Source organism: Patiria miniata, unplaced genomic scaffold (assembly GCF_015706575.1).
Source record: "Patiria miniata isolate m_02_andy unplaced genomic scaffold, ASM1570657v1 HiC_scaffold_19, whole genome shotgun sequence".
Lineage (NCBI taxonomy): Eukaryota > Metazoa > Echinodermata > Asteroidea > Valvatida > Asterinidae > Patiria > Patiria miniata.
This window is the reverse complement of record NW_024037057.1, coordinates 12460202-12483963: the sequence shown is the minus strand read 5'-3', so window position 1 is coordinate 12483963 and position 23762 is coordinate 12460202. Positions and strand designations below refer to the sequence as shown.

The following is a 23762-nucleotide window of genomic DNA, read 5'->3' as shown; positions in this document are numbered from 1 at the left end:
ACATGCTTTTGATAATGATTTCAAGAAAAAAAAATCTTTTTGATCTCTGGACGCGGCATGCATTCCTTGCACTGATGACAGGGACTTTCAGAAAATGTTTTCAGGTTTTGGCAAAATAAAACTTCTTGTCGAATATGTCCCGTATTTGCACTTACAGTGCAATGCCAAGGCCGGCACAGGTACATGTACTTCATTCGACTGTGAAGCAAATTTGGCGTCAATGAAAAAACATAACATGGCTGTGAAGTTCGCCGAGTCTAAATATGTTCAACTTGTGCAAACTTCTTGTGTGAAAACTTTCCACGACATTACAAACTTGCATTCTCGTTCGCTTTCACGCAGAGTACGAACTGGCCATCATAACGCGCTTTAACAGGATTCCGCACAGGAGATAATTAGCATATGTAATGGAACCTTTTACACTGTATGCATATACAGTCGAGTCTCGTTAATACAAACTCGTTCGGACCTAGCCAAATTGTTTGTTATATCAGAATTTTGTATTAAGAGGAACATCAGTCCCATTCATTGCGCACATCAATGCACAGTCGGGACCAAGGCCTAATGTTTGTTATAACCTGAATTTTGTATTAACAGAGTTTGTACTAATGAGATTCGACTGTATACATACCGCGAGGTAGAGCGATAAATCGGTGTGGCTAGAAACCGGAAAGATTGTCCAAAATGTTGCGTGATCAATCTTCGTTCCGACCAAGATGTAAGGCTTGGTGTTCACAATTCAATCGAATGTTAACTAAAATTCATGTACAATTCATTGGCAAGTCAGTCACTAGTCACTGGCCGAATGTAACCAATCATAATCACAAGTTTATTGTCACCCACAGGTCACTAGTGGCACAGACAGGAGACGTCTTTGTAGCAGGGCAAATATACATGTAGCTTGGCACTCGATTTGGGATGACTTGTGATTAAACCAGAGTCCATCATTTGCAGCCATCCGAAAAGTAACTGGCGTACTTGGTTGAAAGATAGTAAGGGGACTAAACTCCCTGTGAAATTATTCTTTCTGGCAAGCTGTCATTTTGAAGAAATCAACAAAAGAAGGCCTTTCCAAGAAGCACCGTAGGAAATTCAAATTAGTAGTTCGTTTTGTTATTAGGCGAAGCGCGCAAGCATTGGCACGATGCACACGCGCGTGCGGTTGCTATAATTCGTCGGTTCAATGAGAACGTGTCTTGGACGCTGAATTCAGGCCTAATTCAAAACATGATTCAGCAACTTTTGATTTGAATGGAGATCCTAGAATGTTGTTTTTCTCGAAATATACAGCTGAAGCTGAGCTGAAACTTCATCAGGTTAGTTGTTCTCCACCCTTCTTTAGATCTTGAGCACTTTTGTTGATTCAAACGAACAAAATGCGCCAATTACAAATGATGGACTATACCTTTAAGATTGACTTGTGATGACTTGGGACGACAGGTGGTTCCTTAAGATGACTTGTGATGACTTGTGATTGATTTAAACTTTGGTTCAGCCCCGAGTATTTCTTGACACTTGTAGCAGATGGCAATGCAGTCTGATAAGCCATTTGCGAGTGAACTTTATACCCTTTGGGATTTAAATTTGAAAAACATCTGGTACACTGACTTGCTCAGAATGCTTGGCACATTTTAACTTTGAATTCTCCAGACCAAAGACACTGTTGCTAATCACATGATTCGAAACAAGTTCTTGCATATACGTAAGAGATGCCCAGCACCAATACATTGTTCACAGTGGGTGAGAATGGCACAAAGACACCAGACCATGCCGGAGCTGGGGGTTGCTAGCGTAAGGCTTGCCCCGAATCACGTGATATAGTAACAGTCTCTTGGGTCGGGAGAATGCAAAGTTAAAACGTGCAAAGCATTGGATGAAGACAGCGTCCCAGATTTTATTCAAATTTAACTCGCAAATGGCTTATTGAGAGATTTGTGATGACTTGTGATGTCTTGTGAATGCCTTGTGATAGACTTGTGACTAACTTATGACGACTTGCGACTCTGATTCAGACCCTGAGTGTTTCCAGACACCTGTTGTAGCAGATGGAAATCCCGTATGGTAGAGAGACTCTTGATAACTTGTGATTGACTTGTGGTGTCTTGTGATTGACTTGTGACAGACTTGCGACTAACTTATGATGACTTGTGATCAGTTGCAACTCTGCTTCAGACCCTGACTGTTTTCACACAATTGTTGTAGCAGTCAGACTTGTGATGACTTGTGATTGACTTGTGGTGTCCTGTTATTGACTTGTGACAGACTTGCGACTAACTGATGATGACTTGTGATCAATTGCAACTCTGCTTCAGACCCTGACTGCTTTCACACAATTGTTGTAGCAGTCTGTTTGAATCACTTGTGACGCCTTGAAAATAACTTGTGATGACTTGCGAATGACTTGTGACAGACTTGCGACTAACTTATGATGACTTGTGATTGATTGTGACTCTGGTTCAGACCCTGAGTATTTCCAGACAGTTGTTGTAGCAGATAGCAATCCAGTCTTGTTAAATGACTTGTGATGTCTTGTGACTGACTTGCGACTAACTTATGATGACTTGTGATTGATTGGGACTCTGGTTCAGACCCTGAGTATTTCCAGACAGTTGTTGTAGCAGATGGCAATCCAGTCCGGCTGAATGACTTGTGATTGACTTGTGATGTGTTGTGATGACTTGTGATTGACTTGCGACTAACTTATGATGACTTGTGATTGATTGGGACTCTGGTTCAGACCCTGAGGATTTCCAGACAGTTGTTGTAGCAGATGGCAATCCAGTCCGGCTGAATGACTTGTGATTGACTTGTGATGTGTTGTGATGACTTGTGATTGACTTGCGACTAACTTATGATGACTTGTGATTGATTGTGACTCTGGTTCAGACCCTGAGTATTTCCAGACAGTTGTTGTAGCAGATGGCAATCCAGTCCGGCTGAATGACTTGTGATTGACTTGTGATGTGTTGTGATGACTTGTGATTGACTTGCGACTAGCTTATGATGACTTGTGATTGATTGGGACTCTGGTTCAGACCCTGAGTATTTCCAGACAGTTGTTGTAGCAGATGGCAATCCAGTCCGGCTGAGTGGAAGCCCATTGGATGTGGTTGATCTCTCCGTCGGCGGTGTATGCTAAGATGGGGTCTTCGATGGCTCGCGGCATTTGCTGGATGTCCCAGATCAGGGCTTGGTGATCATCCGCTGTAAAAAAACAGACAAAAGTGTTATATATTTGAAACAAAAGAAGAAAAAGGATATCAAGACTAGGACCCTGAAGTTTGCTTGACAGCATACATTGTAGCAGTTTTAGGCATTTTAGGGCATGATTTAGCTCAGTGACACATACAGTCTAGTCTGAGTGTCACCCTTTATCCACGGAGTAAGTCTCCTGTATAACGTCTGATATGTCTAGACATGCAGATATATGCAAGCCGCGCGCAAGCCAATTGGAGTTGACTTCACTAAATCGTGACGTCATTTCATTCCCAAATCGGGACTTAAGGTTTGATTGGTCAATTCCAATGCAGTGTTTTGTAATACAACAACAGCCGGGCCCGTATCCCGTAACATAATACAGAGCGCGTGACCACAGGTTTTGTTGCTGTGTCTCGGTTTTTTTTATCCATGTCTATGATGCGACAATGGAGAATAACCGAAGATCCTATACAGAAGCGCCCGCTGATTGATTAAAATCTAGAGGTCAAGATGGGGTTGTCTTGCATAATTAATCAGTGAATCTGCTCAAATATTATAGACTATGGCTCTGCCATGGGGGGGGGGGGGAGGGGGGTGTCAACCACCTTGGACTTCTAGTGATGCCAGTTTGGGAAGTCGCGTCTTACCTGCAGTGCAGATATGGCAAGATGAGTGTGGAGCCCAGGCTATGCCATTCACACAGGCTCTGTGGTTGTTGAGTCTAGCGACTGGTGTGCAGGGTACCCTCACATCCAGAATAATCACCTGTGGAAACGTATGAAAGCACCATTGTTTAGAAACTACAGGCCGGCTCATACTCAGCGCCATTGTCAAGTTGTTAGGATGTTTGACTCATGTACAAAGTTGCGTGGGTTCGAACCCTGCCAGGAACATGGTGTTTGTGCCCTTGGGCAAGTAAGGCTGAAACGATACGCCTGTGTCACGATACGATACATATCACGATACATATCAAACGATACGATATATATCGCGATATATCTTGGTATAAAAAAATAAATAAAATCATAACAGATGAACTTAATCAGGGTCTAAGTCCTCTTTAATCTGTCTCTACTCGTTTCTGATAATACACAAATACAGTAAGGTACTAGGTACATGAAATGCATGCACCACCTGAAGAAAATGGACATGACGGTGAGTCCGCATGAACTTTTCACGTGCGTGCGCTCGGAAAGGTGAGACTTCAACTCTTCGCATTATTATTTTTACATTTCGTGCTTCTCATGCATCGCAGTTGCTTGCAATTTTGTTTCGGTGCACTGCCGCTGTTATTTATTATATTATTATTAATAATATCGATATCAAACATTCGTACTGATATATCGTATCGTGAACGCATGTATCGCGATGCACCGATATATCGATGTATCGTTTCAGCCTTATGGGCAAGACACATAACTACAATTGCCTCTCTCCTCCCAGGAGTATAAATGGGTACCTGTGAGGGTCGAGGACCGATTGAGCGCTGATATCGGCTGCCGTGTGGTCCCATGGCCTGATGAACGGGGTAATAATTGTAAAGCGCTTTGAGATTGTTGAAACGATGGAAAGCGCTATATAAGCACACTTATTACTAAGAGCAAATGCAAATTTGTGACATCACAAGACGTTTTCAAGCAGCAAATTTGCACAAGTTGAATACATTTGAAGTCTGGCGAATTTTGCAGCAACTGTTTCTTGATATCAAATTGGCTTTAGTATTTGCATTCACATGAGGTTTATTAGGCCATCAGCCTTGGTCCAAAAGTTTTGGCCACTAGTATCAAATGATGGGAATAATCGGCACAGCGATTTTTGGCAAGGTATACGTGTACACCTCCAGAGTTGGAAAATATGTGATAGCATTGCAGCGGTGGCAGCTTTTTGTGTGTTATCACCCTTTTTTCAAAATGTCTATCAAAATGCTTGTTACCACTTTAGGGGCGGTATACCTTGCGCATGCGCACTATGGTCATTTATGCCTTGATTTGATACTGACCAAACCCCAGGCTGATGGACAATATCCGGTAAGAACCGGCCTTGCACTTAACCCTAACCCTCCAGGGTATTTTGGCTAGAAACCCTGCTGAACGTGGCAACATGCAACACTTATCACAATGACAAGCCTGCCCAGTGTAGCAAGATCCATCAGGTCAAAACTCTCAAGGCCAAACTGCCTCAGAGTCTGCGGTCACCGAATGCAGCAGGATGCAACTGTGGCATTGTTTAATGGGACGAGCTCTCATTGACAGCGCATGAACAAGAGAGGGCACTTTTGAAAACCCTGTGGACAGGGCCCGGCTGCGCTAACAGGGGCCAAGTTCGGGCAAGGACCATTAGTCGACTAGTGGTTGATTTGTGACGTACCTTACGCCTGCGCACTAATAGCAACGTGCGAACGTCTCTAGTCAAACGCTGGTCAAAATGTCATCGCAAAACTTCTGGATCCTGGCTCTCTGCAAGCGTTATGAATGCGCGCGGCTATTGGTTACCAGCAAAGCAACCAACCCCAGTAGGCTGGTTCCAAATAGTCGACTAGCATAGTCAACCACCGTCGACTAGACAGAGTTCGGGCAAACATTAGTTAACCATTGGTCAACTATAGTCCTTGCGCAAACTTGGCCAGGTTTGCACGCCTATGGGCACCGTGCGCCAACAAAAGAGGGCGCATTTTTACCTCTTTTGAGAGCTCCGTGAATGGGACACACAGCGTGCGCACCCTGTGTTGTACTGGTTCGCGCGCGAAGTACGTACGACTTCCTGAATGTGCAAAAGCTATTAGCCACTGCGTCTTCGCGTGAGCGTCAGGCGTCGTCTGCGCGTGAATACCTTCGAATTCAACTTGCGATGGTCTCCAAGACTAATCCCCGCCTCCAATAACTTTGGATACATTCGAAATATGCAGTGGAAGGATCGGGAACCAGTCTAGGTCACCCCCAACTCTCCTTTTCTGGCCGTTGATGGGGTACTTGTGCACGGAGCCCATAGCGTGAAGTAAACACGACTAAATTTGTTTCTGAATGTGCGCAAAGCCATAGCGTCTTTACACGAACACCAGGCATTGTCGGCAATGCGTTCGGATGTCTTGTCCCAGTGGTCTCCCCTAACTCTCCCTTTCTTACCGTTGAGGGGGTACTTGCGTACGGCGCCCATAACATACCTCAAATGAATCCATGGCCATGGTGGACAGGTAGTTGGGATCCTGTTTATTCCAGGCGAGTCGCAGCAAGGGATGGTGTTGTGGATCCTCGTATATGATCGTTGAGTGTTCAAGATGCCTCAAATCAAACATCCGGACCGAGCCGTCCGCACCCACAGACGCAAACATGTCCCTGCCTCCTCCTGCACGACTGAATGCTATGTCATAAACCTGTGACGGGGGAAACACAGAAATAAAACCAATCCTGTTAGCTCGGTGGTTGAGTGGTAAGACATCTGCACTAGAAAGCAGGAGGTCGTGGGTTCGAGTCCCACCCAAGTGATTTGTTCCAACTTTCACACAGGAGGTAACACACTGAGTATTCAGTGTTTAAACGTCGGTGAAGGGCAAAACCTGATTTGATTTATATCGCCCCAGCGCAAAAATTCCATCTTATAATAGTTTATGCGGTACCCACTGCTATGTACATCAGATTCGAAACGGCCAACCGATCCTGTTAGCTCGGGGGTCAAGTGGAACTGCACTAGAAAGCAGGAGGTCATGGGTTCGAGTCCCACCCGAGTGATTTTTTCCAACTTTCACTCGGGAGGTAACACACCGAGTATACAGTGTTTTAACATCGGTGAAGGGCAAAACCTAATTTGAAAGAAATAAAAGTTATGTTTTTGAACCCTAATCGTCTAGCAGCTGATTTCCCGATATGTAGGGCCAATGAGTTTTCGTTTCAGAAAAGTGCAAATTCTATTTTCGAAAATCCTCAATGCTTTTCAGGCTGAAAAAATTTTGTTTCGCATTAAATACATAAAAGTGCATACACCATGTCAATGAGACGATAATGAAATAGTTGTTTGGTTGGAACGCGGGAAAATTGCCCAAAAACGATCGCTTTTTTATCAACCTCTGATCAATGAATGGTTGATGATTGAACAGAGAAAAATAAACCTGCCGATGGAACAAAAGAGACGTGCGAGATTGTACCGGGGTGTGATGATCTGTTGTGACCGACAGCTACGGTGCGCGTCGGGTCTGTCACTACAGTAATGATCTTGTAACATTTATTGCTCTGATCTTTAACGTTTTTTTTGTCCCCCAACAATCATGATCTAAGCAACGCTCATTTCTTATATGACTCGTCTGTTCAATCAATCATCAATCATTCGTTTTGGACTCAATAAATTTATTTAATCAATAAAATTGCAGAAGTTATTTTCTTCAGATTCAAATTCCGTTTCCTTTTCGTGGAGCAGATTCTGCGAATTCCGTCTGCTTTCCGCGATCGCGAAAAACCATTGTCCCTAGATAAGTTACGCAATGGTGTAACTCCGCTTGCACCACAATATATTGCATGAGTTGCACAACTTTGCACACTGCGCAACATTTCAATTATGACACATTTCACGAAAGTTTCATAGAGCGTAAGTCCGCGACTTACGTAACAAATTATGGCGTAACATACTCAATCATTTAAGGTGGCATATGTTGTGGCATAGTGACTGAAACTGAACTACATGGGAATTTATTATCAAGTCGTGTTTGTCGTGGAGCCTATAATTCCACAAATTATCAAGGTTGATACAAGAAACTCACAGCTTTATATTTTACGTAAATTAATATGTATTTATTTACCGGTATATATTTATCAGTACAGTGGAATGTCGCTTTACCGAACACTGCTATATCGAACATTTGGCTATACCGAACATCATCCATGGCTCTTGATTTTTGTGTACAAAACGTACCGAATATTGATGTCAACAGAAGAGCGAAAAGTGCCTATAATTTCCCCAGGAATAGAAGGGGAAAGCCACCCATTGCTGTAGGTATCGGTAGTAAGCTCACAATCTGTGTTATGACATTATTCAATAGTCGGCACGTGTTTAAAGTCATCTTTTAGTAACTAGACGTACCAGGGCGTGCAGGGTGCTGAATGGCGCTATTTATTGAAAAATGAGTACCAGAGCACCGGCAGCTTAAAATCGTTACACCAAACGATCGCTACTACGAACAATTTTTGTGGATCCCGCGATATTGGATATATAGCGGCGTTACACTGTATCTGCTCCGTTCACAAGTACCCCCTCACCGGCAAAGCAAGTACAGTTGGGGGTGACCAAACGCCATCTTGCCTGACTGCAATTTTGCAGCAACGTGCAGCCGTACCACTGCGTGTACATAGTACAAATCCCCTGGTGTACCTGCTTCACACAAAAGGAACGGTGCGCGTCAACCAGCTAAATGTCCCGCCTATGGGATGTTATTGCTAGGTAAAAGGGCGCCCTCTTTTGTTGGCGCACGGAGCCTATTATCCTCACTGCTTACCTCTTTGTCGTGAGCAATGAGTTGTGTTTTGACGTGTCCAGTCACCATGTTGACCCTTCCCAGCATCTGGCCGGTCTCCAGGCCCCATATCGTACACGTGGTGTCGATGCTGGAGGTTCCTAGAAGGTTAGGATCTACTTCGTTCCAATCAAAGGACGTCAGTGGGGCACAGAAGTCTGAGTTCTTGTTCTAAGGACCAAAAACAAATGAGACATGCTCGTCACTTTCTTAATAACTACAGTAAACTCCTGTCATTAAAAATGGAATGTACAACATTTGCTTTTGCCATAATTTTCAGAAATGGATATTTTTTTGGGGGGCGTGGTAGTATTTTAAAGGGAAGATACAACATTTGCAAACATCAAAAACGAAATGGTAGAATTATCATGAAATACCTTACTGGATTGTTAGGGAATGACAGTGTAAAGCATCCTGTAAAACTTTTGGCTCCTGGTGTGTTGACATGTTAAAAAAAAATTGGCTTGTTTCAAAAAGTGCTCCTAATTTTTCATATTTCTTTCGTCTGCATTTCTTTGCAATTGATTACACACCTGTGAAGAGGTACAAGCCCGCTAGACTGATTCTCTGATCTTACAATTCCCCAAAGTCTATAAATATTCCGTTTCATCTTAAGTTGGGTCAGGGAACCAGACTTCAAGAATATGATTGGTTTTCCTGGTTTTTCCAGCATCTACGAACCAAAAACTTTAAAAAAAAGTCAGTGTAACAATATTTGCTATAACATACATGTACTAATCTTCCAAATCCATTTATTTCTGAAAATTGCAGCAAAAGCAAAGGTTGTACATTCCCTTTAAAGCAAATATTGTTACATTGACTTGTTTGAAGTTTTGTGTTTGTAGATGCTGGAAAACCAAGGAAAACGATCAAGTTCTTGTAGTCTGGTTCCCTAACCAAATTAAGATGAAACAGAGCATTTCAAAGAATTGTCAGGTCAGAGAACCAGTTTTGCTGGCTTGCACCTGTTCACGGACGTGTAACCAACTGCAAACAAAATGTGGACTGAATAAATTTGGTAAATTGGGGGCAGTAGTTGAAAAAAAGTCGGGTTTTTTCAATGCTGGTCAGCCGACCAGCGTTGGAAATACAAAAATACCACCGTTCTTGAAAATGACAGCACACCAGGTGCCATGATTAATACAGGATGCTTTAGACTGTCATTCAATAACAGTCCAGTGAGGTATTTCATAATATTTTGCTACTATTGTTTTTTGATGTTTGTCAATGTTGTATATTCCGTTATCAAATCTCAGGGAACTGATAAAAAAAAAGAGGTACATGTATCCGGATTTCGCACCAGCAAACAATGTTCTGGTTCGAGCGCATAAGTTCGCATAAAGCCCGGTTCATACTCGGCGCGAAAGCGAAAGCAAAAGCGAACGCGAATTTGTGACGTGATGGCAAGTACATGTATTTGCGCTGCGAATTCGTAAAAGTTGAACATATTTCAACTCGGGCGAATTTCGCAGCGCACGTTTCATGACGTCAAATTCGCTTCGCATTCGCATTCGCGTGGAGTATGAATCGGGCTTAATGCTATTCTGAACGTGCAAACAACTGTTGCAAACAATAGGCACGCGAAGGTAAGGCGTCACCAGCAATGCGTTTGAATGTCCCGACCAGCAATCTCTCCAAACTCTCCCTTTGTAACCATTGAAGGGGGGGGGGGGGGGGGGTTACATGGGCACAAAGTCTATAGACTTCTAGTCTGGCATCGGACTCTACTCACATTATTCAAAAGGCATTCGAGTCTGGTGTCGGTCTCGCCCACCCGCCAGACCCTTAAGTAATCACCGCTGGTGGCCACCAGATCTTGGAACACACCTTTCTGTGAAAAAAAAGAGAAAATATATAGAACACAAAGTAAATGTATACGTGGTTAAAAGTTGTATACATTTCATGCAATAATCCCAAGTGGCTTGTGCACACCAGTTCGTAATATGTGAGCGGTTTTGGCGACATTCCCCCCTGCCCTCCAAAATACCCAACTGGTGAGGGCGCACTACTGCTGAAGGAACAGTGCGTGCGATGCCAGTGCGATGCAATCCACTAGCGTCTTGAACAGAGACTAGACTGTAGATGTACATTGTAGCTGGGTTACGCATATGTGTAGGGCTGTGTATTGGAACCGGGTACCAAAGTACCCGACCGTTGATGTCAGGAACCGGTTCCAGATTATGGGATCGGGTACCCCTAACAATCTTACAAATTACTTAGTGATCTGTCTGGAATCCACATGATCATTGCTTCTCTCCACCCAGGAGTTAATTAGCCTTGGTCAATGCTCTCGTCGTTATTCGTCCCGTACGCGGTCAATCGTCGGCATATATCCTCGCGATATGCACATGCATGTAAAAATACAGCGTGAACAGCGACCTCATGCGGCCACTACTTTTTTATGCAAATCAGTTGGGGACGATCGAGAGCCTTGGTTCAATCGTCGGCAAAAGCTTATGTTTTTCTTTATTTTGCGCTGGATTTCTAGTGCACGACCTCGTATGCGAATACAGATAAGTGTAGGCGGGGCTAATATGTGGAGTGTCCAATCACACCTTGGTAAATCCGGACGTCATCAAATTATTTGCAGCTATTCGCCTTTTGCGGACGTGACAGGAACCACAGTTTTTGTGCATTGGTGCCGTGTGCAGAGACACACAACGTGTACGTGTATGGATTATGTACGGTGCCACATTTCACTTTGCAAGTTTCCACGCAACGATCGACCGATAAGAAAACGACATTTAAGGTCAGCTAAGGCTATTAACATAATGAGCACCATTCCCAAAACCTCACATGGACGATTGAACCAAGGCTCTCGATCGTCCCCAACTTATTTGCATATAAAATAGTGGCCGCGTCAGGTCGCTGTTCGCGCTGTATTTTTACATGCATGCGCATAGCGCGTGAGGATATATGCCGACGATTGACCGCGTACGGGACGAATAACGACGAGAGCATTGACCAAGGCTAGGAGTAAATGCGTACCTGTGAAGGCAGAGATGGTTATTGTGGTTGAATTAGCTTCCCTTACACCTAACACTAACAGGCAGCATCAAGCTGTATACTCCCCAGGGAGCTGAGATGGTATTTGGAATGTTTCATGTGCCCAATGAGCAGGGGTAATAATGATGTAGCGCCTTGAGCACCAGTCCTGGTGGATACGTGCGCTTTATAAATATTATTATTATTCGCACACAATGAAAAACAAAGGTTTTGAATGTCATTCGGGGGAATTTTTGAAGTGAAAACTAGGCTACATGGAAAAGCAAAACGCGTTTATGACGCACGCTAAAGTTACACTATTCACCAAAAAGCTATCTGGTTCGTTAGTGTGACTTCGTCTCGATTCAACCATGCGTATTTCACACGGTGTAGCATATCACAAATGTTTATCCAATGGGCGCTGGTGATTAGTGCGCGCGCGCGCGTGAACAACGATTTTACTAACGAACTGGATAAAGCTCACTGTACAAACATGAATTGCTGAACTAACCCACCACGCCCAGACCTACAGTCTGAACAGAAACGGGTACCCGTGTTTTTGTTCAAACGGGTATCCGGTTCCTTAACTGTATCCGTAAATGCACACCACTACACATGTGCTGTACTTACACTGTCTGGAATCCACATGATCTTGGTGGTAGGGTATGGGTGATCAAACGTACTCCTGGCTTCAAACTCCGACGTCTCTTCATTCAATGACACAATCTGAACCTGTGTGAGAAAAATACAAAACTAATGCTGTGGCTATACATGTAAGTTGACATATCGACCAAGGCACATACATGTACGTCGGTTCTCCGACTTTGCTCAAATTTGAATAAACTCTTCAGGAGTCATGAATCAGACAGAAATGAGGCGATTTCATGCATTAACCCTAACCCCCTAGGCCCTTGTTGCTTACAACCATCCAAAATCCTCCAAAATCCTCCAAAATTTTGCAACTCCGCCTTAATTTTTCAAAATTGTCAGACAGTCCTGCCTCAAATTCGGCATTAATCCTCAATCCTCCAAAATCCTCCTCATCCCAAAACTTTGCACTCATGTTTAAATGAAGGATAACCAACGCCAAATCCTTCAAAATCATCAGACAGTCCTGCCTCAAAATGCATTCATCCTCAATCCTCCAAAATCCTCTTGTGCTTCAATCACCATTCATCCTCAATCCTCCAAAATCCTCATGTGCTTCAATCACCATTCATCCTTAATCCTCCAGAATCCTCATTTGATTCAATCACCATTCATCCTCAATCCTCTAGAATCCTCCAAAACCGCCAGGAGGATTTTGGAGGAGTGAGGTGGGTTGGGTTAAAATGTGGGATTTTTATCTGACCCCTTAATCATGTTAATATGTTGGTCTGGCAACAAAACCCAACTGCTGGCCTGATGGTTTTGTGTCCGAATGTTAATAAAGGTGATAAGTAGGGTCCAAGTTACTCGGACTACACCTGACCATGCATACCTAGTGTGATAGCCCTCTAAATGTGGCCAATTTACTGGACTACCTCCGTAAATAAATTAAAGGCCACACTTGGAACATGCACCCAAAAATTTAGAACTTAGTCAAATTTTGATTTTCACATTTGGACTATTCTATTGAATATTGTCAGGGATGAAACTGGAAATTTAGTAAAAACGAGGAAACTCCAAACCACACAAGACTTTGTACATTGTTTTTCAATTTGTAATGGCATTCATGAGAAGTAAAAAAACGAGGAAATCAGCAGATCCGAGGAAAAGTTGCATGCCTGTATTGTAGTTTATTTACGCTTTAGAAGCATACTCAACCTCTTCATAGCCATAGAAAAGTTGTCCTGCATTTTTCAGACGTCTATTTTGCATGTAATTTCTAGGCTCGTTTGCACACTGCACATTTGCGTATCTAATTAAGTAGGCTAAAGTAAGGCCTACGTAAAAAGTAGGCCTAAATTCCAACACAAAATTACACGAAAAATAGATGGACTACGCAGGCATGGCAGGACTATCTGACTATCGCTATAAAACTAACATGACTAAAACTAAGACTGTGGGTATGTCTAAGGCCGAGGAAATGAAAGTCATAGAATACTGTCCTGCTGATTTTGAAAATCAACGAGGCTTTTTTTCATTATTCATTATTCATTAATCTGAAGCACTAACCAGAATTTCAGAAAGTGTTTTGGATCGGGAAAACGCCAACAGGCAGTCGTTGGTATCAATGCAGCGCTAGTGCTGGTCATGCTGGTAGCCGCGCGCTACACATTGTATCAAGGAGGAATTCCTCCATGATTGTATGCACATGATGCACGTATTGTACATGTACCGCACGTGTTCACCGTACTCTGTACGCGTGGGCAGATTGGGTTTCGCACCAATGACAATGTGGTACACAGAATACGACTATTCTGCGTTAGAAAAATTGTGTAGAGTAGATTCTGATAAAATTAGAAGTAAACTGGGCACAATTGCAGAATACCCCGCCACTCGATCTATCCACCTCGTAGCCGGCTACGAGGTCACGGCTGATTGACCTCAATAAACATTCTCAGCGCTACTTGTATGTACTATGCGTCATGCTCCATTGCACTCCCACTTCGTGACCGCGTAGCCGCCAACAGGGTAGTTGGTTTGGACTTAAAATTTTTTCAGCAACTCCCATTCCTTTTGTGTTGCTTCGTTCTCAAGCATATTCAATGGGACTCCCACTCCGTAGCCTCGTAGCCGCCAACAGGGTGGTTGGTTTGGACTTAGAATTTTTTTCAGCAACTCCCATTCATTTTGTGTTGCTTCGTTCTCAAATAATGGACCCCCTATCCCCGTAGCTGACAATGGACTTGAATTGTTTCTTTTGCAGTGATTCCAACCTCGTAGCCAGTGATTTTAGGGGTGTATTTCCGAGTGGCGGGGTATTCTGCAATTACTCCGTAAACTGTTGAGGCAGATTAATATTCTGGGTAAATAATGATTTTTTTTTTGTAAATAATGAAAAATTTCGGCGGCACCTTTCGGCACATGTCATGTAGGCCTAGGCCTAGTACATGTACGCGACTACTGCGAGCGGTGGACGGTAATTCTATGATTTTCATTCCCTCGGCCTAAACTAAAGCATAAATAAAGCTACAATTTATGCGAAAATCTAAATTTGACAAAGTTCTACATTTTCGGGTGCATGTTCCAAGTGTGACTTTATTTGCGCAGCTCAGTAGCTGGAGTTACCCAGCCCTGAGTTTTATCATTGGGTTGTCATCTAGGGCTGGAGCGTATTTTTCTCAAAACTTGTAGTATATTCAAAATTTTTTGGAAAATGTTCAATTTTGTCCCCGTTACACACTAATTGCAACTGCAACTCACCTCAAACTTGCCTGGAATAACCATTACACAGGTCCTTGAAGTAAAAAACGATCCACGATGAAGATTCAGCCTACAATTGCAGTGAAAACAGGAGGAATAACCGCTAACTTGACAACCTTGCTGGATTGGCCAGGACCGCAATTGGTTTGTGCACAAAAAAAATTGTGTACAATGAATGGCGGTCGATTAACAGGCACAGAGAGCGATCGCTGTCAACTACTCGTTTTTGCCGGCTGCGCTGGCTGTTGGCGCATGACGTCACGCGGAAGCGTAACGGGTCGCACTAAACAGCGTCAACACAGCGTCAACACAGCGTCAACACATGACAGAAGCGTCAACACACCGTCAACACATCCAAAACACATTCTGAATTGACAAAAAGGGCATATAATTGTGAAACATACAATAAAGGAGAATTTCCATTGGATTGAGTTTCCATTTCGTTGTTAAAAATATCGTATTTTCACGCGAAAAAAATGACCTTAACTTGCACGGCCGTTGTCCGCCATCTTGACTTCGCACAAAGCTTGGACTACACCATTTCAAGTAGGGGTGTGTAGGTAATGACATTATCTTGTCATAAATAACAGAGGGCGCCTTGCAATATTATACAATAATGTAAATACCAACGAACAAGTAAAGAAAATTAAACAACAAAGGCAATTGCAGCGTAAACACAGCATTAAATTGTTAGTCTTTGCAGATATTTTTAACACTGGCGACCCCGGCCGCGTCCCTCTCTGTTGGTTTATTGTACAACGCTATCACCCTTTAGAATAATGGTATGGTCCGCGCTGCCATTGAGGCAACATGGCGGGTGTTCGGTAGCCGATTTCGGAGCGGCACGGAGAGCCAATTTTCTTGAACTAAAAATCGCGATTTTCAGACGTTTAACCTATTGATTTTAAGCACAAATCTTGTTTCTGTCCATACTGTATGGGTTACATACTGCTTTTGTCAATTTTAATGCATTTTGGATGTGTTGACGCTGTGTTGACGCTGTGTTGACGCTTTGGAGTGTGTTGACGCTGTGTTGACGCTGTTTAGTATGACCGAGCGTAACACCCGATGACTGTTTCATGCACTAATATAAGGTTTACCACTCGCATCACAGCTTTGGTACTGGAACCGCAACCAATAGTGCATGAAACAGTCATTGGGTGTTACGCTTCCGCGTGACGTCATGCGCCAACAGCCAGCGCAGCCGGCAAAACGAGTAGTTGACAGCGATCGCTCTCTGTGCCTGTTAATCGACCGCCATTCATTGTACACAATTTTTTTTGTGCACAAACCAATTGCGGTCCTGGCCAATCCAGCAAGGTTGTCAAGTTAGCAGTTATTCCTCCTGTTTTCACTGCAATTGTAGGCTGAATCTTCATCGTGGATCGTTTTTTACTTCAAGGACCTGTGTAATGGTTATTCCAGGCAAGTTTGAGGTGAGTTGCAGTTGCAATTAGTGTGTAACGGGGACAAAATTGAACATTTTCCAAATTTTTTTGAATATACTACAAGTTTTTAGAAAAATACGCTCCAGCCCTAGATGACAACCCAATGATAAAACTCAGGGCTGGGTAACTCCAGCTAGCAGCTCAGGTAGATTTTTGGCCACATTTATGGGGCTAAGTCAGTGTGCAGTGATAACCGACCTTGTTGTTGTATTCTTCGACAAAACTACCGACTGCCAAGCGGAATCTTTTATCGGGCCTGACGCTCCAATTCATGCTGTACAATGTCCACGGTGCCTCATATTTGTAGATCTCCTTCCTCTTTGGCGGCAGAGACGCCATTTTGGTACCTTTGACTTTAAATTGACCGTTTTTCGTGGATATTTCTGGGCTATGTTTGTAAACAATGCTACACAAAAAATTCGGGGAAAATGGCGATTTTACTTCGTGGTTGGTTCACACAACATAGCCCATGCTTCATTGTATCCAAACGCCGGGAACCATGGAATTTTTCAAGGATTTGACAAATGGGGGCGCTACACATTTTTAAAGACTTGCACAAAAAAGCAATAAAAGGCTCACAACAAATGCACCATATCTGTATTATATATTTTTTTTCCTTGGGAAGAGCCATTGATCTCCATTAGTCTTACTAATGGAGGTCAATGGGAAGAACTGACTCAAGCTAGTATAATAGCTCACGCGGTCAACAAACTTTCTTGTATAGTTTTACGATTGTTTTAGATTCTTGAGGAGGATTGTTTTAACGTAAAGAATAATATCGGTTCTTATAGTTTATTCGACTGATTATCATATATCAGGTTTGAAGCAAAACTAATGTTAAGATTAAGTGCCCATGTAGGGCCTAATGTTTTTTTTAATGCAGTCCTTGTATATGCAACTTCATATTCCATTTAACCTTATTTTTAATGTTCACTTTACCTTTGAAAGGGCAAATTGTGGTGCCTTTTTTTTTTGGGCCGTATAATGCAAATTTCCATCCTGAGCAAAAGTGTGATACCCAGAATTCGGATATTTTGCTGTTGTAATAAACTTTCTTTTTTTGTTTATTCGTTGTTTTTTCAGTACTTTTACAGTAGGCTTCTGAGCAACGTTTTCTGTTTCCCATGAGCCAATTTTGGGTTCACCGTGTGAACAAAAACCTTTAACGGAACTGTGTCTTCCCTGAAATCCAAATGGCGTCACAGCAACAGCGCCCTCATTCGTCATGAAAAATTGACAATTTAAAAACTTTTTAAAGAAGTGCACTTTTCAAAAAGAATAACCAAAAAGGGATGTCATGTTGTTTTGCATACATTTTAAGACGTGTACAAAGTTGCACAAAATATTTTCTCAAGTAAAACGTTTCCCGTATAGCAACATGTAACAAATGTCTTTTGTGAGTTTTAATGAGGTTCTGAAAAAAAACCGGATCAGCGTTTCGGATAGTATACTCTGCCCAGTCGTCAGGAGACTGAAGGATATTAAAATAATGTGAGAGTTTTGTCAGGGCGATCGTCGAGCTACGGGACGGCAGGGGGTTTCAGTTGGCTGGGTGGGCCGTTTGTTTAGTGCTGTATCCCTGAGATTACCTATATAACGGTCTCCAACAATATGACAAGAAGATTACAGCCATGGGCGTCGCAGGAATTGTTCTTGAGGGGGCAAAATACTCACCCGAAAGGAACTGGGGAAATCACCAGCCGAGGGGGTACGGGCCAGACATCAGCCGACGCTTTGTTAAAAACAGTCCATGCTGTAATGATTCACCCATCCCTTTCTTTCTTTTCATGCTCTTTTTCCTTTTTATCCCTCTCCATTTTCTACACAGGGCTTTTCAGGGGAGATACCCTCCGATTCCCCGCGACGCCTTTGCTTAAAGCGTTTTTGGTGACCTGAGAGGGCGCTATTAAGGTTGGTTCAATTTGGGTAAGTTTACACAAAATAGACCTTTCGATCTATTGTGTGTTTCAAACATTGAGCGCCATTTTGTATGGGCTGCCGAAGCGCATTTATTGAAGCCGTGGTTGGCAACAAATTTTTCCTAAAAAGTCCTTATAACACCATCATTACATTAATATCAGGCATGTTTAATAAACATTTTGCTGCTTTGGTTGATAAATTTGTATTTTTAGCAATCAAATAATATTTTTTATAATCAATAACTATTCTTCATTTTTGCAGTGTTGGACCTACCATAGTTTGTAAACGAGCGCCGCGGGTTTGGCAAAAATGTTCCAACCACGCACGCGTCGTCGATAAAATAGCACAAAAACCATCTTGAAATAGGCCAAAATCCGTCCGACGAGCTCAAGAATAAAAGTTATATCCTCAAATTATTCTATATTACAGAGTTCTGAGAGCCATGGATTTGGAGAATTGAAGAGATGTGGCACTGAACCGCTGGTCTGGACTTGGAGCTTCCAATTCTGAGCATTTTGGATGCAATGGGGCCCGGGTGCTATTTAGCCATGTTGTCGGGGGATTCTTATTCAAAATGGCTACTTTTCCAGTTTGGGAAACATCATTCGTTTTAGGGGTGTTCTTCGTTGGGTGTGAATATCTCAAAAAGTTAATGGTCAGCCCACCAAAAATTGAAAAGAAAATGAAAGATGACATGTTGATTATCATTTTTCTGTAGATTCTGATCACCTGTGAGAGTTCTGAGTATATTTGAAAAGAAATTTGAAGAGTGAGTATTTATCATAGGTGTCTATGGGAATTTTAATACAGCGTTGCACCCGTCCGCCTCCTTTTTTTTTATACGGCAGCGCACATCGTCAATAATCATGTATATTCAGCTAGCTCGATGTTTATTCATAAGAAAAAAACAATGACGTCACACCATTGCTATCACTCAGTCATGCATGTACATTAAAGCATTTCAAAGAACGGCATTCGTCGAGCTGCCACAGTGACCTAGTGGATAGTGGAATGAACTATGGATCGCAAGATCTGTGGTTCAAACCCATGTCCATTTTCATAATATGTTTGTTGCTTGGGATAAGTTTAATTAAAGGGAAAACACTACGAGAACCTATAGTGTCATATCCACACAGCGTGATTAATATTCATGTTAGGGTGCGTGATGCTGCAAAATATAATACAAACAAACCCAGTCCTATTTCAAAAGGGTTATTAGGGCCAGACTATAATTATGTTTACCAGCAAAAAGTATGGTATCATCTTAAAGCCGAAGCTGTGTGCTATTCAATGATACCATGGGTTACATTCCAGGGTCACGCATCATGGAGCACCATTGTCTTGAAGTTGTGGTGCAAAGATGCAGTTGGCTCACTTTCCTGCTGAACAAAATTTTATTCACGATCATGAGTTCACGGATCATGAGTAATTAACATTTAACAGCAGAAGTTTCCGATTCTCTCTCATTTGACAATTCCCGTAATGTCCACCTCCCCTCTCCAAGCACAGCTGAAGTCAACGGCGGCGTAGGTCGTCCACAGCAGCTCGTCTCATGTTGTGGGTTCGAGTCCAACCTGCGTGACGGTAGGCTTCGCAAGCCATCAGATAACACCGTCACCGACACCACGAAGTAACACCCATCTACATACCAGTAAAAACTAGCAATCGGAGAAAACGGCAACTAAAGTTGAACGCCTTCTAAAACAACACTTTGCGTCAAAACGACAGAGTATTTTCAGTTGGGTTTCTCGTTGTGGACACTTGATGAATTGAATTTATTAAATCTGCTGTTTTTCACCAGTTTGTGTATTAAATAAACAAGAAATACGAGAAAAAAGATGAGTGTTAGTTCGTGAAACCGAAAAGGCTGCGAAACTGTAAATTTTCGTTTTCACGAAGTAACACTCTTCGATGTATTCAACACGAGGAAAGTGCAACTTCAGGTCAGCACGCGCGCGCTCATACAACTTGTTACAAGAAGAGTGTTACTTCGTGAAAACGTTTTTGCTCACTTATGAGCAGAGTGCGCGCCATGCTTTTCAATGGTTAATGGAACTTGAGTGTTACTTCGTGAAAACGAAAATTGTCACTTTTGCGCAAAAGTTGCCATGGATACTTAGCGTAATTATTAAAGTAAAGCTCTTGAAGCTTTGAAACTTCGTGCAATGGTAGGCCTTGATGAATAATGTTTAAAAATAAAAAAAAACTGAAAATCGAAAAAATATGGTTTAACACGGTGGTGTTAAACTTCGTGGTGTCGGTGACGACCCGTACTGAGAAGGTAACGTGATTATAGCCCTACACCTAACTCTGCACCTCATGGCGTCAAAAATCCTTAGGGTTGGAACATAGGTACAATTGGAGAACAGTTACAAATTTAAAGGGAAAATACAACATTTGCAAACATCAAAAAATAAAACTACCAAATCATTTTGAAATACCTTGCTGGACTGTTAGTGAATGACAGTGTAAAGCATCCTGTAAAATCATGGCACCTGGTATACTGTCATTTTCAAAAAAAGTGGTATTTTTGTATCAATTTCCAACGCTGATCGGCCGATCAGCGTTGGAAAAAACTGGCTTTTTTTTCAAATACTGGCCCCAATTGACTATCGCACTTGTTTGCAATCGATTACAAACCTACGAACGGGTACGAGCCAGCGAGACTGGTTCCCTGACCTTACAATTCCCCAATGTATGTAAACTGCTCTGTTTCTTCTTATATGGAGTCAGGGAACCAGACTACAGGAAAATGATTGTTTTTCTTGGTTTTTATAGCATTTTTGAACCCAAAACCTCAAAAAAGTCAGTGTAACTATATTTGCTATATATTTCCAACCCCCCAATTCCATCCATTTCTGAAAATTACAGCAAAAGCAAATGATGTATATTCCCTTTAAAACACCGTCTGCAAAAGTGCAAGACTAATTTAGTACAAAATATATGTCGGCACAGAGAGGCCACATAAAGCTTGTACTCGATCGTAACCCCATCTACAATCACGTCGAAAATGTGAAGCAGTAGGATTCCAGTCAATCCAGTAAGTTTGGCGGTTTTGAGACATCATCTTACATTTAAAAAACAAATAAAAAACGCCGAAGCGCATGGCTACGGTGATGCGCGCGCAGACCAGAAACCGGAGACTTGTTTGGGGCCTAAGTATTGCTTTTTATCGCAGTACTGCGGAATAACGCAATGATATATTGCAAAATAACGCGATAGTATTGCAAAATAACGCAGCATTAGTAGTGCAAAAATACTAAACACTATCGCGTTATTTTGCAATACTATTGCGTTATTTTACAATATTATCCCATTTTTTTCACAATAAGTTTTTTTTTTCCGATACTGTCAAAAATGAAGTAATTCGACTATTCAAAATAACACGTGATTTATTATTGCAAAATAACACAATAGTATTGAAATATAACATGCGCAAGTATTGCTAAATACGATATCTGAGGATTGAAAAAAAACACAACTTTTGCGTTACTATTCAAATTACTATTGCTTTATTTCGGAAATTTAACATTGTTTTGCAAAATTACTGCATTATTTTGCCAAACTATTACACTGTTTCACAAAACTATTGGGTTAGTATTTTTTGCGCTGAAAAAAGCTGACACGAGCCGGCTTCGGTATTTATTAAATAATAAATATCGAGAATTGAAAACATTTCCCTCGCTATCTTTAAAGAACTAGAAGTGCTTGACGAGAATGTTGCACTTTTTGCCGCCGACCGATATAGCGCAGCGTGATTTTCGCGTGGGGCGGCCCGGGCTTGCACGCCGCAATCTCCGGGCAACGTGACCGTCGTTGCACGGTGAAATCATGTCTGTTTCGGCTTGGATGGTACCCCGAAGCTCACGGTTATTTGTTGGCACTCGTGCTGAAAGGAGCCCTGCTGATTTCCCTCAACCTCGTTCGCATGGGACGAAATCATTTTTAATTGTTTTATTTTGAACCCCCCGCCCCACATTTAGACCAGAAAAAAAAAACCTATGACGATTTCATGGACTTTTCCAACGACAACTTGGGACAAATCCTGGAGAAATTGAGAGAAAAAATACCCCTGTACTTTTCCAATGGGTGGCTTTCGCTTTTTGCCTTCGAGTCCATTGATGCGCATGCGTGCATGGATTTGAATTTAAAATGTATTAGTGAATTGGTCTACAGCTGTAATTCGCCCTTTGCATGCTGCCGCCATAAGCATGCATAGCCTCGATCTGACAACTTTTTACACAAAAAAAATATATTCCCGTGTCGGGGTTCAGTGATTCCCGTGTATACACGGGAATCACTGAACCGGCTTTTTATTGTGTAAAGTTGCCAGATCGAGGCTCTGCATGCTTATGGCGGAAGCATGACAAGGGCCAATAGTGAGCTTTGAATTCGCATTAGCATAAAAACCGAAAAGGCACCAAATGTCCTGAAAGTGGCAAAATATTAAGTCGTTAAATGGTGACACGTGTGCATCCGGTAAAATATGTCACTGGTGTGCCGTCATCTTCAAGGAAAGGTGGCATTTTGGTATCAATTTCCAACGCGGGTCGGCCGACTAACGTTGGAAAAAAAACCTGTTTTTTTTTTCTCAAAAACTGCCCCCCAAATTATACCATATTTAGTTGGTCTGTGCAATCGATTAACACACATAATATGAAAGGGTTCAAGCCAGCTAGACTGTTTCCCTGACCTTAATTCCCCGACGTCTATTAATTGCTCAGTTGCATCTTACGTGGGATCAGGGAACCAGACTAAAGGAACCTGATTGGTTTTCTTTGTTTTTTTCCCCAGCATTTACGAACACAAAAAAATCAAACAAGTCACTGTAACAATATTTTCTTTAAAATATACTTACTCCCAAATCATTTCTGAAAATAACAGCAAAGGCATTATCATTTACTTTTGATCACTTAATAATATGACCTACAAGTTCAATCATCCCTGAAAGTTCAGGAATCATGATTTCCAAAGAGATCTGTCAATTCTGGACATTTTAAAATGGGGTTCCCCATCTCTATAAATAAACACATATCTCCCTTGTTTCCCTCTTCAGGATTGCGCAAAACCGCTATAAAAATTCCTGATAAAAAAAAATCACAGACTTAAAAACGAAAGTGTTATCCACTTCAACTCCTACACACACATTTGAACAGTAAAGAGTGACAACCACTTAATCAATTTCTTTAACAAGTTCTACCCGAGTGCGCTTATTTTCTCAGAGAGAGTGAGTCATAAAAATCCGCTGGAAAGTTTCATCACCGAGGTATTGTATGGGGGCGATAAGTTAATACACTCGCCCCCGTGACCCCTTCACACAGAATCAACAACGGCGTTGCACCAACGGCCAACTTTCATTCTTTGAA

The 23762-nt window shown here is 42.2% G+C and overlaps 1 protein-coding gene across 1 annotated transcript; it reads right to left on the bottom strand.

The window, feature by feature from the left end:
• Positions 1 to 1894: 1894 nt before the first annotated feature.
• LOC119725825 (DDB1- and CUL4-associated factor 7) lies at positions 1895 to 16949 on the bottom strand. The gene is made up of 7 exons (XM_038197414.1): positions 16675 to 16949; positions 12311 to 12412; positions 10428 to 10526; positions 8678 to 8866; positions 6359 to 6568; positions 3846 to 3963; positions 1895 to 3204 (listed from the first exon to the last, which is right to left on the bottom strand). The coding sequence occupies exons 1-7, from the start codon at positions 16813 to 16815 to the stop codon at positions 3032 to 3034; spliced, it is 1032 nt and encodes a 343-aa protein (XP_038053342.1). The 5' UTR covers positions 16816 to 16949; the 3' UTR covers positions 1895 to 3031.
• Positions 16950 to 23762: the final 6813 nt, after the last annotated feature.

Excerpts from the sequence above, each read along its gene's own strand:
- LOC119725825 (XM_038197414.1), bottom strand. The coding sequence starts at position 16,815 with ATGGCGTCTCTGCCGCCAAAGAGGAAGGAGATCTACAAATATGAGGCA. Across the intron at positions 10,527-12,310 it reads TCATGTGGATTCCAGACAGT|AAAGGTGTGTTCCAAGATCT; the intron begins GTAAGTACAGCA and ends TTTTTTTCACAG. Across the intron at positions 8,867-10,427 it reads TCGAATGCCTTTTGAATAAT|AACAAGAACTCAGACTTCTG; the intron begins GTGAGTAGAGTC and ends TTTGGTCCTTAG.